Genomic DNA, 14,123 nt, shown 5'->3' with positions numbered 1-14,123 from the left:
GTGTATGACTGTAAGTGTTAGATACTATTATATTCAGTGTATGACTGTAAGTGTTAGCTACTGTTCTATTCAGTGTATGACTGTAAGTGTTAGCTACTGTTCTATTCAGTGTATGACTGTAAGTGTTAAATACGGTTCTATTCAGTGTATGACTGTAAGTGTTAGCTACTGTTCTATTCAGTGTATGACTGTAAGTGTTAGATACTATTATATTCAGTGTATGACTGTAAGTGTTAGCTACTGTTCTATTCAGTGTATGACTGTAAGTGTTAGCTACTGTTCTATTCAGTGTATGACTGTAAGTGTTAGCTACTGTTCTATTCAGTGTATGACTGTAAGTGTTAAATACTGTTCTATTCAGTGTATGACTGTAAGTGTTAGATACTATTATATTCAGTGTATGACTGTAAGTGTTAGCTACTGTTCTATTCAGTGTATGACTGTAAGTGTTAAATACTGTTCTATTCAGTGTATGACTGCAGCATACAGTGCCTTGCGAAAGTATTCGGCCCCCTTGAACTTTGCGACCTTTTGCCACATTTCAGGCTTCAAACATAAAGATATAAAACTGTATTTTTATGTGAAGAATCAACAACAAGTGGGACACAATCATGAAGTGGAACGACATTTATTGAATATTTCAAACTTTTTTAACAAATCAAAAACAGAAAAATTGGGCGTGCAAAATTATTCAGCCCCTTTAAGTTAATACTTTGTAGCGCCACCTTTTGCTGCGATTATAGCTGTAAGTCACTTGGGGTATGTCTCTATCAGTTTTGCACATCGAGAGACTGACATTTTTTCCCATTCCTCCTTGCAAAACAGCTCGAGCTCAGTGAGGTTGGATGGATGGAGAGCATTTGTGAACAGCAGTTTTCAGTTCTTTCCACAGATTCTCGATTGGATTCAGGTCTGGACGTTGACTTGGCCATTCTAACACCCTGATATGTTTATTTTTGAAACATTCCATTGTATATTTTTCTTTATGTTTTGGATCATTGTCTTGTAGGAAGACAAATCTCCATCCCAGTCTCAGGGCTTTTGCAGACTCCATCAGGTTTTCTTCCAGAATGGTCCTGTATTTGGCTCCATCCATCTTCCCATCAATTTTAACCATCTTCCCTGTCCCTGCTGAAGAAAAGCAGGCCCAAACCATGATGCTGCCACCACCATGTTTGACAGAGGGGATAGTGTGTTCAGGGTGATGAGCTGTGTTGCTTTTACGCCAAACATAACGTTTTGCATTGCTGCCAAAAAGTTCAATTTTGGTTTCATCTGACCAGAGCACCTTCTTCCACATGTTTGGTGTGTCTCCCAGGTGGCTTGTGGCAAACTTTAAACGACACTTTTTATGGATATCTTTAAGAAATGGCTTTCTTTTTGCCACTCTTCCATAAAGGCCAGATTTGTGCAATATACGACTGATTGTTGTCCTATGGACAGAGTCTCCCACCTCAGCTGTAGATCTCTGCAGTTCATCCAGAGTGATCATGGGCCTCTTGGCTGCATCTCTGATCAGTCTTCTCCTTGTATGAGCTGAAAGTTTAGAGGGACGGCCAGGTCTTGGTAGATTTGCAGTGGTCTGATACTCCTTCCATTTCATTATTATCGCTTTCACAGTGCTCCTTGGGATGTTTAAAGCTTGGGAAATCTTTTTGTATCCAAATCCGGCTTTAAACTTCATCACAACAGTATCTCGGACCTGCCTGGTGTGCTCCTTGTTCTTCATGATGCTCTCTGCGCTTTTAACGGACCTCTGAGACTATCACAGTGCAGGTGCATTTATACAGAGACTTGATTACACACAGGTGGATTGTATTTATCATCATTAGTCATTTAGGTCAACATTGGATCATTCAGAGATCCTCACTGAACTTCTGGAGAGAGTTTGCTGCACTGAAAGTAAAGGGGCTGAATAATTTTGCACGGCCAATTTTTCAGTTTTTGATTTGTTAAAAAAGTTTGAAATATCCAATAAATGTCGTTCCACTTCATGATTGTGTCCCACTTGTTGTTGATTCTTCACAAAAAAAATACAGTTTTATATCTTTATGTTTGAAGCCTGAAATGTGGCAAAAGGTCGCAAAGTTCAAGGGGGCCGAATACTTTCGCAAGGCACTGTACATTATTTCTAGCTTTGTTTTCTTGCTCATTAATTGCATGTCTGGCTGTGTGGTCTGTGTGTGTATGACGGTGTAATGGTGTGTATAACATCTGGTATGTAGTGTCTGCATTCCTCGACGTAGCATTAACTTATTAACCTATACTTCTCACGCTCCGTCTCTGACTTTGGCTATCGTTACCCTGTCCTCTCTCTCCCTCCCTCTCTCTTCATCTGTCGCCACATCCCCTCTCTACTAATCTTTTCCACTTCCCTTCCCACGTCCTCTCTACATGTCTGCTGATCTGTCTGTCATTTGACAGTTATCCTGTTTTTCAATCACCTCGTTCCACACTCAACTACCATTCTGTGTCTCACTCTGTTTTCGAACCCTTATAGGCGGTGCTCTTCACGTCTCTCTAGGTAGAGACTCCTCACAGGGTTTTAGAGGACATGATCACTTCCTGTAGAGATATTACCTCCTCAGAATGATCAATATCACTGATCGACATGAAACAACACAAACCATCTAGTCAAAATAAATGAATCGGCGCCACCCTCATAACAAACACCACTGCTACACATTAACTAGGCCGTAGTGCAGATGAGTTATTTTAGGAATCCAGTTGTTCTCGTCAGGCCAGTTAGAGGGCAGGGGTGCTAGAGAAAGGGAGGGAAGGAGGCAGGATAGGGAGGGACTGAATCAAAGAGAGAAAGAGTGAGAGAGCCAACAGAAAAGAAAGATGACTGTCTGAATCAAGATGGATCCAACCGAAGCAAGGTAATTCATTTGACTTGATTTTATTACCGTAGAAGTAGACTTGTGAAGGCACTATCTGGGACATTGTATCTTTGATTATTACACTCAATCAATGCCTTAACAATCTGACGCTTCTTCTTTGTATAATAATCAGTATACTTATACTGTGTTGTAATGTGTTCGTTTTATGCGCTGTGTTGATTTGCGGTTCCCCTCAGAACAAACACAGACCAACTGGTGTCAACCCAAAAAGACGATTGTGTTTCAATGATACTTGAAGTCACCAGCATTAATGGATTGAGATATAGTGGATGTAAACAGGTGGTAACGTAATTTAAAATTGTTTTTTTATTTCACCTCTATTTAACCAGGTAGGCCAGTTGAGAACAAGTTCTCATTTACAACCTCAAGTTCTAATTTACAACCTGGCCAAAGCAAAGCAAAGCAAAGCAGTGCGACAAAAACAACAACAGAGTTACACATGGGATAAACAAACGTACAGTCAATAACACAATAGAAATATCTATATACAGTGTGTGCAAATGTAGTAAGATTAGGGAGGTAAGGCAATAAATAGGCCATAGTAGTGAAGTAATTACAGTTTAGCAAATTAACACTGGAGTGATAGATGAGCAGATGATGATGTGCAGGTTGAAATACTGGTGTGCAAAAGAGCAGAAAGTAAATAAAAACAATATGGGGATGAGGTAGGTAGATTGGGTGGGCTATTTACAGATGGGCTATGTACAGCTGCAGCGATCGGTTACTGAGGGAAATATATAAGTCTCCAGTTTCAGTTATTTTTGCAATTTGTTCCCGTCATTGGCAGCTGAGAACTGGAAGGAAAGGCGGCCAAAGGGGGAGTTGGCTTTGGGGGTAACCAGTGAAATATACCTGCTGGAGCGAGCGTTGTTATCGTGACCATTGAGCTGAGATAAGGTGGAGCGTTACCTAGCATAGACTTAAAGATGACCTGGAGTCAGTGGGTTTGGCGACGAATATGAACCGAGGGCTAACCAACGAGAACATACAGGTCACAGTGGTGGGTGGTGTAACGGGCTTTGGTGACTAAATGGATGGCACTGTGATAGACTGCATCCAATTCGCTGAGTGAGTGTTGGAGGCTATTTTGTAAATGGCATCGCCAAAGTCAAGGATCGGTAGGATAGTCAGTTTTACGAGGGTATGTTACAGACCTATATCTGTCCTACCCTGCCTTTCTAAAATCTTCGAAAGCCAAGTTAACAAACAGGTCACTGACCATTCCGAATCGCACCATACCTTCTCCGCTATGCAATCTGTTTCCGAGCTGGTCATGGGTGCACCTCAGCCATGCTCAAGGCCCTAAACGATATCATAACCGCCATCGATAAAATACAAAACTGTGCAGCCCTCTTCATCGACCTGGCCAAAGCTTTCGACTCTATCAATCACTGCATTCTTATTGGCAGACTCAACAGCCTTGGTTTCTAAAATGACTGCCTCGCCTGGATCACCAACTATGTATCTGATAGAGTTCTGTTGTCTGGACCTCTGGCAGTCTCTATGGGGGTGCCACAGGGTTCAATTCTTGGGCCGACTCTTTTCTCTGTATACATCAATGATGTCGCTCTTGCTGCAGGTGATTCCCTGATCCACCTCTATGCAGACGACACCATTCTGTATACGTCTGGCCCTTCTTTGGTCACTGTGTTTAAAAAAAATGTATTTCACCTTTATTTAACCAGATAACCTAGGTGAGAACAACAATGAGAGACTTATTTCTGGAAAAGTGGATTTTTAAAATTAGAAGCTCGAACTGTTTGGATAGCACGACAGAATAGCATGGATAGCATGACAGAACTCTGCAGGCTATCTCTGCAGTAGATTGCAACTCCTCCCCCTTTGGCAGTTCTATCTTGGTGGAAAATGTTGTAGTTGGGGATGGAAATTTCTGAATTTTTGGTGGCCTTCCTAAGCCAGGATTTAGACACGGCTAGGACATCAGGGTTGACGGAGTGTGCTAAAGCAGTGAGTAAAACAAACTTAGGGAGGAGGCTTCTGATGTTAACATGCATGTAACCAAGGCTTTTACGGTTAGAGAAGTCAACAAATGATAGCGCCTGGGGAATAGGAGTGGAACTGGAGGCTACAGGTGTTAACCTTGACATCACCAGAGGAACAGAGGAGGAGTAGGATAGTCTAGTGTAGTGCGCTGGGGACAGAGAATAAAAGGAGCAGATTTCTGGGTGTGGTAGAATAGATTCAGGGCATAATGTACAGACAATGGCATGGTAGGATGTGAGTACAGTGGAGGTAAAGTGGAGGCACCAGTTAAGCGAGGTGAGGTGAGACAGGTGAGGTGAGCCAGGTGAGGTGAGCCAGGTGAGGTCAGCCAGGTGATGTGAGCCAGGTGATGTGAGACAGGTGAGGTGAGCCAGGTGAGGTGAGACAGGTGAGTTGAGCTAGGTGATGTGAGACCGGTGAGGTGAGACAGGTGATGTGAGCCAGGTGAGGTGAGCCAGGTGAGGTGAGACAGGTGAGGTGAGCCAGGTGAGGTGAGACAGGTGAGTTGAGCCAGGTGATGTGAGACCGGTGAGGTGAGACAGGTGATGTGAGCCAGGTGAGGTGAGCGAGGTGAGGTGAGACAGGTGAGGTGAGACAGGTGAGGTGAGCCAGGTGAGGTGAACCAGGTGAGGTGAGACAGGTGAGTTGAGCGAGGTGAGGTGAGCCAGGTGAGGTGAGACAGGTGAGGTGAGACAGGTGAGGTGAGCCAGGTAATGTGAGACCGGTGAGGTGAGACAGGTGAGGTGAGACAGGTGAGTTGAGCCAGGTGAGGTGAGCCAGGTGAGGTGAGCCAGGTGAGGTGAGACAGGTGAGTTGAGACAGGTGATGTGAGACCGGTGAGGTCTCCGCATGTGAGGCATGTTGTGCGGGACTGAGGGCTCTACAGTGAAATAAAACAATAAGAACTAGCTAAGACAGCAGTAGACAAGGAATATTGACATTAGAGAAAGGCATAAAGAAATCACAAGTTTTGATCAGGAGAGCTAAGACAACAATGGGTAAATGGCGATGAATGGGCAGAGTGGGTCAGTCATGAGTATCTATGATTAAATCACTGATGTCATGGAGTTTTGATGTTAGGCACTGTGGCGTGGATTGTGTTTGTATGTGTGAGAGAGACTAGTTACGCTCTCTGAAAGTATGCAGTGTGTGTGTATATCGTATCGTGTGTGTATTATTCACTGCTTTAAAACTCTAGATTGGGGTTTCCCAAACTCAGTCCTGGGCCCCCCTTCCCCCCCTGGATGCACGTTTTGGTTTTTACCCACAGCTGACAATGAGTTGGTTATTTGAATCAGCTGTGTAGTGCTAGGGTAAAAAACAAAACATGCACCCAGGGAGGGCCCCAGGACCCAGTTTGGGAAGCCCTGCTCTAGATTACTGTAGGTTGATGTCTTTGGGGTGATGGATGTATGGCTGGGAACTCAAGGTACATTTTTGCTATGTAACCCAAAGCCCTTAGAGGACATACTGTAGTTGGTGTATTTGGGTGAGGGTCAGGCATGCGTGAATTTGTGTAAGGTGAAGTTGTTTTTGAGGTTTCACCTTGGTCATACTGTAACTAAAGCTGAGAGCCCTGTGACTCTATCAGTGCCAGATTGAGGCTATTCCTGTCATCTCTGTTATGTCCCCCTTACTGCTAGCCTGCGTACCTGACAATGCATTCATTATTGCAGAGAGGTAATCATTGTCATCATCATTATAGATTTTTGGCAAGATCATAACAGCTTGACTGAGGCAGAAACAAAGTGGTATTAAGGCCACAATAACTTGTCACTACATTGTTTTCCAATGGCCTGTAGCGGTTTACATTCTGCCGCCTTGGTTTTATTTACTGTGCTCATGCTAAATGGGAGGTATCAATGTGTGTGTTTTGTTCGAAATGTAAGTTCCTCTGTCCTTCTTAGTTCCTCAAGTTTAATTTCCCCACATTGGACCCCCCCCCCTGGTTCCTTGTTCATTTAAGTATCTAACCTTTATTAACCAGGTCAATCATTAAGAATACGTTCTCTTTTAAATGAACTACATAGTAATCCCTTGCTCTGCCTAGTCTCCTTTCTACTACCGCCCTCACTCCATCTCTCCCTCCATCTCTCCCTCTGTCTCTCCCTCCATCTCTCCCTCTGTCTCTCCCTCCATCTCTCCCTCTGTCTCTCCCTCCATCTCTCCCTCTGTCTCTCCCTCCATCTCTCCCTCTGTCTCCCTCCATCTCTCCCTCTGTCTCTCCCTCTGCATCTCTCCCTCTCTCTCCCTCCATCTCTCCCTCTGTCTCTCCCTCCATCTCTCCCTCTGTCTCTCCCTCTGCATCTCTCCCTCTGTCTCTCCCTCCATCTCTCCCTCTGTCTCTCCCTCTGTCTCTCCCTCTGTCTCTCCCTCCATCTCTCCCTCTGTCTCTCCCTCTGTCTCTCCCTCCGTCTCTCCCTCTGTCTCTCCCTCCATCTCTCCCTCTGTCTCTCCCTCTGTCTCTCCCTCTGTCTCTCCCTCCATCTCTCCCTCTGTCTCTCCCTCTGTCTCTCCCTCTGTCTCTCCCTCCATCTCTCCCTCTGTCTCTCCCTCCATCTCTCCCTCTGCATCTCTCCCTCTCTCTCCCTCTGTCTCTCCCTCCATCTCTCCCTCTGTCTCTCCCTCCATCTCTCCCTCTGTCTCTCCCTCTGTCTCTCCCTCCATCTCTCCCTCTGTCTCTCCCTCTGTCTCTCCCTCTGTCTCTCCCTCCATCTCTCCCTCTGTCTCTCCCTCCATCTCTCCCTCTGTCTCTCCCTCTGTCTCTCCCTCTGTCTCTCCCTCTGTCTCTCCCTCCATCTCTCCCTCTGTCTCTCCCTCTGTCTCTCCCTCTGTCTCTCCCTCCATCTCTCCCTCTGTCTCTCCCTCTGTCTCTCCCTCTGTCTCTCCCTCCATCTCTCCCTCTGTCTCTCCCTCCATCTCTCCCTCTGTCTCTCCCTCTGTCTCTCCCTCTGTCTCTCCCTCCATCTCTCCCTCTGTCTCTCCCTCCATCTCTCCCTCTGCATCTCTCCCTCTCTCTCCCTCTGTCTCTCCCTCTCCATCTCTCCCTCTGTCTCTCCCTCCATCTCTCCCTCTGTCTCTCCCTCCATCTCTCCCTCTGCATCTCTCCCTCTCTCTCCCTCTGTCTCTCCCTCTCCATCTCTCCCTCTGTCTCTCCCTCCATCTCTCCCTCTGTCTCTCCCTCCATCTCTCCCTCTGCATCTCTCCCTCTCTCTCCCTCTGTCTCTCCCTCTCCATCTCTCCCTCTGTCTCTCCCTCCATCTCTCCCTCTGTCTCTCCCTCCATCTCTCCCTCTGCATCTCTCCCTCTCTCTCCCTCTGTCTCTCCCTCTCCATCTCTCCCTCTGTCTCTCCCTCCGTCTCTCCCTCTGCATCTCTCCCTCCCTCTCTCCCTCTGTCTCTCCCTCCATCTCTCCCTCTGCATCTCTCCCTCTCTCTCCCTCTGTCTCTCCCTTTCCATCTCTCCCTCTGTCTCTCCCTCCGTCTCTCCCTCTGCATCTCTCCCTCTCTCTCCCTCTGTCTCTCCCTCTCCATCTCTCCCTCTGTCTCTCCCTCCGTCTCTCCCTCTGCATCTCTCCCTCTCTCTCCCTCTGTCTCTCCCTCTCCATCTCTCCCTCTGTCTCTCCCTCCGTCTCTCCCTCTGCATCTCTCCCTCTCTCTCCCTCTGTCTCTCCCTCTCCATCTCTCCCTCTGTCTCTCCCTCCGTCTCTCCCTCTCCATCTCTCCCTCTGCATCTCTCCCTCCCTCTCTCCCTCTGTCTCTCCCTCCATCTCTCCCTCTGCATCTCTCCCTCTCTCTCCCTCTGTCTCTCCCTCTCCATCTCTCCCTCTGTCTCTCCCTCCATCTCTCCCTCTGTCTCTCCCTCCATCTCTCCCTCTGCATCTCTCCCTCTCTCTCCCTCTGTCTCTCCCTCTCCATCTCTCCCTCTGTCTCTCCCTCCATCTCTCCCTCTGTCTCTCCCTCCATCTCTCCCTCTGCATCTCTCCCTCTCTCTCCCTCTCTCTCTCCCTCTCCATCTCTCCCTCTGTCTCTCCCTCCGTCTCTCCCTCTGCATCTCTCCCTCCCTCTCTCCCTCTGTCTCTCCCTCCATCTCTCCCTCTGCATCTCTCCCTCTCTCTCCCTCTGTCTCTCCCTCTCCATCTCTCCCTCTGTCTCTCCCTCCGTCTCTCCCTCTGCATCTCTCCCTCTCTCTCCCTCTGTCTCTCCCTCTCCATCTCTCCCTCTGTCTCTCCCTCCGTCTCTCCCTCTCCATCTCTCCCTCTGCATCTCTCCCTCCCTCTCTCCCTCTGCATCTCTCCCTCCCTCTCTCCCTCTGCATCTCTCCCTCCATCTCTCCCTCTGCATCTCTCCCTCTGTCTCTCCCTCTGCATCTCTCCCTCCATCTCTCCCACTGCATCTCTCCCTCCATCTCTCCCTCTGTCTCTCCCTCTGCATCTCTCCCTCTGCATCTCTCCCTCCCTCTCTCCCTCTGCATCTCTCCCTCTGCATCTCTCCTTCCCTCTCTCCCTCTGCATCTCTCCCTCTGCATCTCTCCCTCCATCTCTCCCTCTGTCTCTCCCTCTGCATCTCTCCCTCTGCATCTCTCCCTCCCTCTCTCCCTCTGCATCTCTCCCTCTGCATCTCTCTCTGCATCTCTCCCTCCATCTCTCCCTCTGTCTCTCCCTCTGCATCTCTCCCTCTGCATCTCTCCCTCCCTCTCTCCCTCTGCATCTCTCCCTCTGCATCTCTCCCTCCGTCTCTCCCTCTGTCTCTCCCTCTGCATCTCTCCCTCTGCATCTCTCCCTCCATCTCTCCCTCTGCATCTCTCCCTCCATCTCTCCCTCTGTCTATCCCTCTGCATCTCTCCCTCTGTCTCTCCCTCTGCATCTCTCCCTCTGTCTCTCCCTCTGCATCTCTCCCTCTGCATCTCTCCCTCCCTCTCTCTGCATCTCTCCCTCCCTCTCTCCCTCTGCATCTCTCCCTCTGCGTCTCTCCCTCCCTCTCTCCCTCTGTCTCTCCCTCTGCATCTCTCCCTCTGCATCTCTCCCTCCCTCTCTCCCTCTGCATCTCTCCCTCCCTCTCTCCCTCTGCATCTCTCCCTCTGCATCTCTCCCTCCCTCTCTCCCTCTGCGTCTCTCCCTCTGTCTCTCCCTCTGCATCTCTCCCTCTGCATCTCTCCCTCCCTCTCTCCCTCTGCATCTCTCCCTCCCTCTCTCCCTCTGCATCTCTCCCTCTGCATCTCTCCCTCCATCTCTCCCTCTGCATCTCTCCCTCTGCATCTCTCCCTCTGCATCTCTCCCTCCCTCTCTCCCTCTGCATCTCTCCCTCTGCATCTCTCCCTCCCTCTCTCCCTCTGCGTCTCTCCCTCTGTCTCTCCCTCTGCATCTCTCCCTCTGCATCTCTCCCTCCCTCTCTCCCTCTGTCTCTCCCTCTGCATCTCTCCCTCCCTCTCTCCCTCTGCATCTCTCCCTCTGCATCTCTCCCTCCCTCTCTCCCTCTGCGTCTCTCCCTCTGTCTCTCCCTCTGCATCTCTCCCTCTGCATCTCTCCCTCCCTCTCTCCCTCTGTTTCTCCCTCTGCATCTCTCCCTCTGCATCTCTCCCTCCCTCTCTCCCTCTGCGTCTCTCCCTCTGCATCTCTCCCTCCCTCTCTCCCTCTGTCTCTCCCTCTGCCTCTCCCTCTGCATCTCTCCCTCTGCATCTCTCCCTCCCTCTCTCCCTCTGCCTCTCCCTCTGTCTCTCCCTCTGCATCTCTCCCTCTGCATCTCTCCCTCTGCATCTCTCCCTCCCTCTCTCCCTCTGTCTCTCCCTCTGCATCTCTCCCTCCCTCTCTCCCTCTGCATTTCTCCCTCCCTCTCTCCCTCTGCATCTCTCCCTCTGCATCTCTCCCTCTCGTGTCTCTCCCTCTGCATCTCTCCCTCTGCATCTCTCCCTCTGCGTCTCTCCCTCCCTCTCTCCCTCTGCATCTCTCCCTCTGCATCTCTCCCTCTGCATCTCTCCCTCCCTCTCTCCCTCTGCATCTCTCCCTCTGCATCTCTCCCTCCCTCTCTCCCTCTGCATCTCTCCCTCTGCATATCTCCCTCCCTCTCTCCCTCTGCGTCTCTCCCTCTGTCTCTCCCTCTGCATCTCTCCCTCTGCAGCTCTCCCTCCCACTCTCCCTCTGTCTCTCCCTTTGCATCTCTCCCTCTGTATATCTCCCTCCCTCTCTCCCTCTGTCTCTCCCTCTGCATCTCTCCCTCTGCATCTCTCCCTCTGCATCTCTCCCTCTGCGTCTCTCCCTCCCTCTCTCCCTCTGCATCTCTCCCTCTGCATCTCTCCCTCCCTCTCTCCCTCTGCATCTCTCCCTCTGCATCTCTCCCTCCCTCTCTCCCTCTGCATCTCTCCCTCTGCATATCTCCCTCCCTCTCTCCCTCTGCGTCTCTCCCTCTGTCTCTCCCTCTGCATCTCTCCCTCTGCATCTCTCCCTCCCCCTCTCCCTCTGTCTCTCCCTTTGCATCTCTCCCTCTGCATATCTCCCTCCCTCTCTCCCTCTGCGTCTCTCCCTCCCTCTCTCCCTCTGTCTCTCCCTCTGCATCTCTCCCTCTGCATCTCTCCCTCCCTCTCTCCCTCTGCGTCTCTCCCTCTGCATCTCTCCCTCCCTCTCTCCCTCTGTCTCTCCCTCTGCCTCTCCCTCTGCATCTCTCCCTCTGCATCTCTCCCTCCCTCTCTCCCTCTGCCTCTCCCTCTGTCTCTCCCTCTGCATCTCTCCCTCTGCATCTCTCCCTCTGCATCTCTCCCTCTGCATCTCTCCCTCCATCTCTCCCTCTGTCTCTCCCTCTGCATCTCTCCCTCTGCATCTCTCCCTCTGCATCTCTCCCTCCCTCTCTCCCTCTGTCTCTCCCTCTGCATCTCTCCCTCTGCATCTCTCCCTCCATCTCTCCCTCTGTCTCTTCCTCTGCATCTCTCCCTCTGCATCTCTCCCTCTGTCTCTCCCTCTGCATCTCTCCCTCTGCATCTCTCCCTCTGCGTCTCTCCCTCCTCCTCTCCCTCTGTCTCTCCCTCTGCATCTCTCCCTCTGCATCTCTCCCTCCCTCTCTCCCTCTGCATCTCTCCCTCTGCGTCTCTCCCTCTGCATCTCTCCCTCTGCGTCTCTCCCTCTGCATCTCTCCCTCTGCATCTCTCCCTCGGCATCTCTTCCTCCCTCTCTCCCTCTGCGTCTCTCCCTCTGCATCTCTCCCTCTGCATCTCTCCCTCCCTCTCTCCCTCTGCGTCTCTCCCTCTGCGTCTCTCCCTCTGCATCTCTCCCTCCCTCTCTCCCTCTGCGTCTCTCCCTCTGCGTCTCTCCCTCTGCATCTCTCCCTCCATCTCTCCCTCTGCTTCTCTCCCTCCCTCTCACCCTCTGTTTCTCCCTCCATCTCTCCCTCTGCATCTCTCCCTCCCTCTCCCCCTCTGCGTCTCTCCCTCCAATTCTCCCTCTGCTTCTCTCCCTCCCTCTCACCCTCTGTTTCTCCCTCCATCTCTCCCTCTGCATCTCTCCCCCTCTCTCCCTCTGCGTCTCTCCCCCCTCTCTCCCTCTGCGTCTCTCCCTCCATCTCTCCCTCTGCGTCTCTCCCTCCATCTCTCCCTCTGTGGCTCTCCCTCCATCTCTCCCTCTGCTTCTCTTCATACATCTCTCGCTGTAGGCCCCAAGCATTAGGCCAACATTGTGTTTATGCTCTCTTATCTCTTCAGCCTTTCCTCAAAAGCAACAACCTCTTTCAACGAAGGAAGGGGAGGTGATGTGACTCAGCCAGAGGAAGTGGTGGAGCAGTGGAGGAATGGAGGAGAGGAAGAGAGACAGAGGGAGGTGGAGAGAGAGGCGGGCGTGACAGATGGACTAACTCTGGCTGCAGAGACAACTACCAACCACAGGGTGTCAGCAGACAAACGCAGATTCAATACTGTGGGATACCATGTGAGGGCTATGAACTTCAGCTTCCATTTGTAGATGCAAGATCAGATCGAAATCAACCCTAAACTTGAGGCCCCCATGACACTTAATCTACGTCCTGAAGCCAAATGGTAGAAACTTCACCCAGCCAACCAGAAGGCTATGTGGACTTCCTAATATTCAGGCTACCACAGCAGACACAAACTGTATATTTACATTATATTTTCCATCATTTTCAGAGGAAGCTGAAGCAGAAAGTGGTGGCGGACTATACCACCGTAAATAAGGGAGCGTCTGGAAGTTTCAAACCCCGAGCAGCACTGAGACAGGTCCTGTTCAGCCAGGGAGCGACTGAAAAGAGCCCCATGCCTGAGGTACTTTCCTCCCACGCACTTAACCTGTCCTCTACACACATGAATACACCCTGACACGCACATGCACAGACATGCACAGCCAGTGCCACTGTCCACATTCTTGCTGAAAATAAGAGTTCCGCAAATGCACACTACAATTGTTCACTCAAGCATATCTGCTATGGGCCCATTTCTAACTAATTTTGATGATACTTTGGTGGAATACATTTACATTTACATTTAAGTCATTTGGCAAACGCTCTTATCCAGAGCGACTTACAAATTGGTGCATTCACCTTATGACATCTATATGTGTGTGTATATAATATATATAATATACATATTATCTCTCCCCCTCTCTCTTTCTCTCTGTCAGGGCGCAGGGCAGTTGGATGCTCTGAAGCGGACTCTAGAGGCGTTCCCAGTACCAGTATGTCTGAACTGGAGCTTGGGGGAGGAGGGGACAGGAGCCACACTGGAGAACAACTGGACTGATATAGTACACAATGACTCGGTAACCAGATTTACCTTCTGACCAATGCAAGTCATGATGGGCATATTATCTAGTTAATATGAATGATATCTCCCTACCTTTTACAACATATGTCTTTCTCCCACCCTCTCTCTCTCTCTCTCTCTCTCTCTCTCTCTCCCTACCTTTTACAATATATCTCTTTCTCCCACCCACCCACCCACCCTCTCTCTCTCTCTCTCTCTCCCTCTCTCTCTCCCTACCTTTTACAATATATCTCCTTCTCCCACCCTCTCTCTCTCTCTCTCTCTCTCTCTCTCTCTCTCTCTCTCTCTCTCTCTCTCTCTCTCTCTCTCTCTCTCTCTCTCTCTCTCTCTCTCTCTACCTTTTTACAATATATCTCCTTCTCCCGCCCACCTCTCTCTCTCTCTCTCTCCCTCCCTCTCTCTCTCTCTCTCTCTCTCTCTCTCTCTCTCTCTCTCTCTCTCTCTCTCTCTCTCTCTCTC

The 14,123-nt window shown here is 50.0% G+C and overlaps 1 protein-coding gene across 1 annotated transcript in view; it reads left to right on the top strand.

The window, feature by feature from the left end:
* The first annotated feature begins 2,776 nt into the window (after window positions 1-2,776).
* Window positions 2,777-14,123, top strand: part of LOC123998105 — a 27,479-nt gene continuing 16,132 nt past the window's right edge. Inside the window, exons 1-4 of the mRNA XM_046303019.1 lie at window positions 2,777-2,882; window positions 12,594-12,816; window positions 13,032-13,166; window positions 13,522-13,659. Coding sequence (XP_046158975.1) covers window positions 2,863-2,882; window positions 12,594-12,816; window positions 13,032-13,166; window positions 13,522-13,659 — 516 coding nt within the window. The 5' untranslated portion in view covers window positions 2,777-2,862. The remainder of the gene's footprint in view (window positions 2,883-12,593; window positions 12,817-13,031; window positions 13,167-13,521; window positions 13,660-14,123) is intronic.

This window comes from Oncorhynchus gorbuscha, linkage group LG15 (genome assembly GCF_021184085.1).
Source record: "Oncorhynchus gorbuscha isolate QuinsamMale2020 ecotype Even-year linkage group LG15, OgorEven_v1.0, whole genome shotgun sequence".
NCBI lineage: Eukaryota > Metazoa > Chordata > Actinopteri > Salmoniformes > Salmonidae > Oncorhynchus > Oncorhynchus gorbuscha.
The sequence above is the reverse complement of the archived record's forward strand: the minus strand, read 5'-3'. Positions and strand labels throughout refer to the sequence as shown.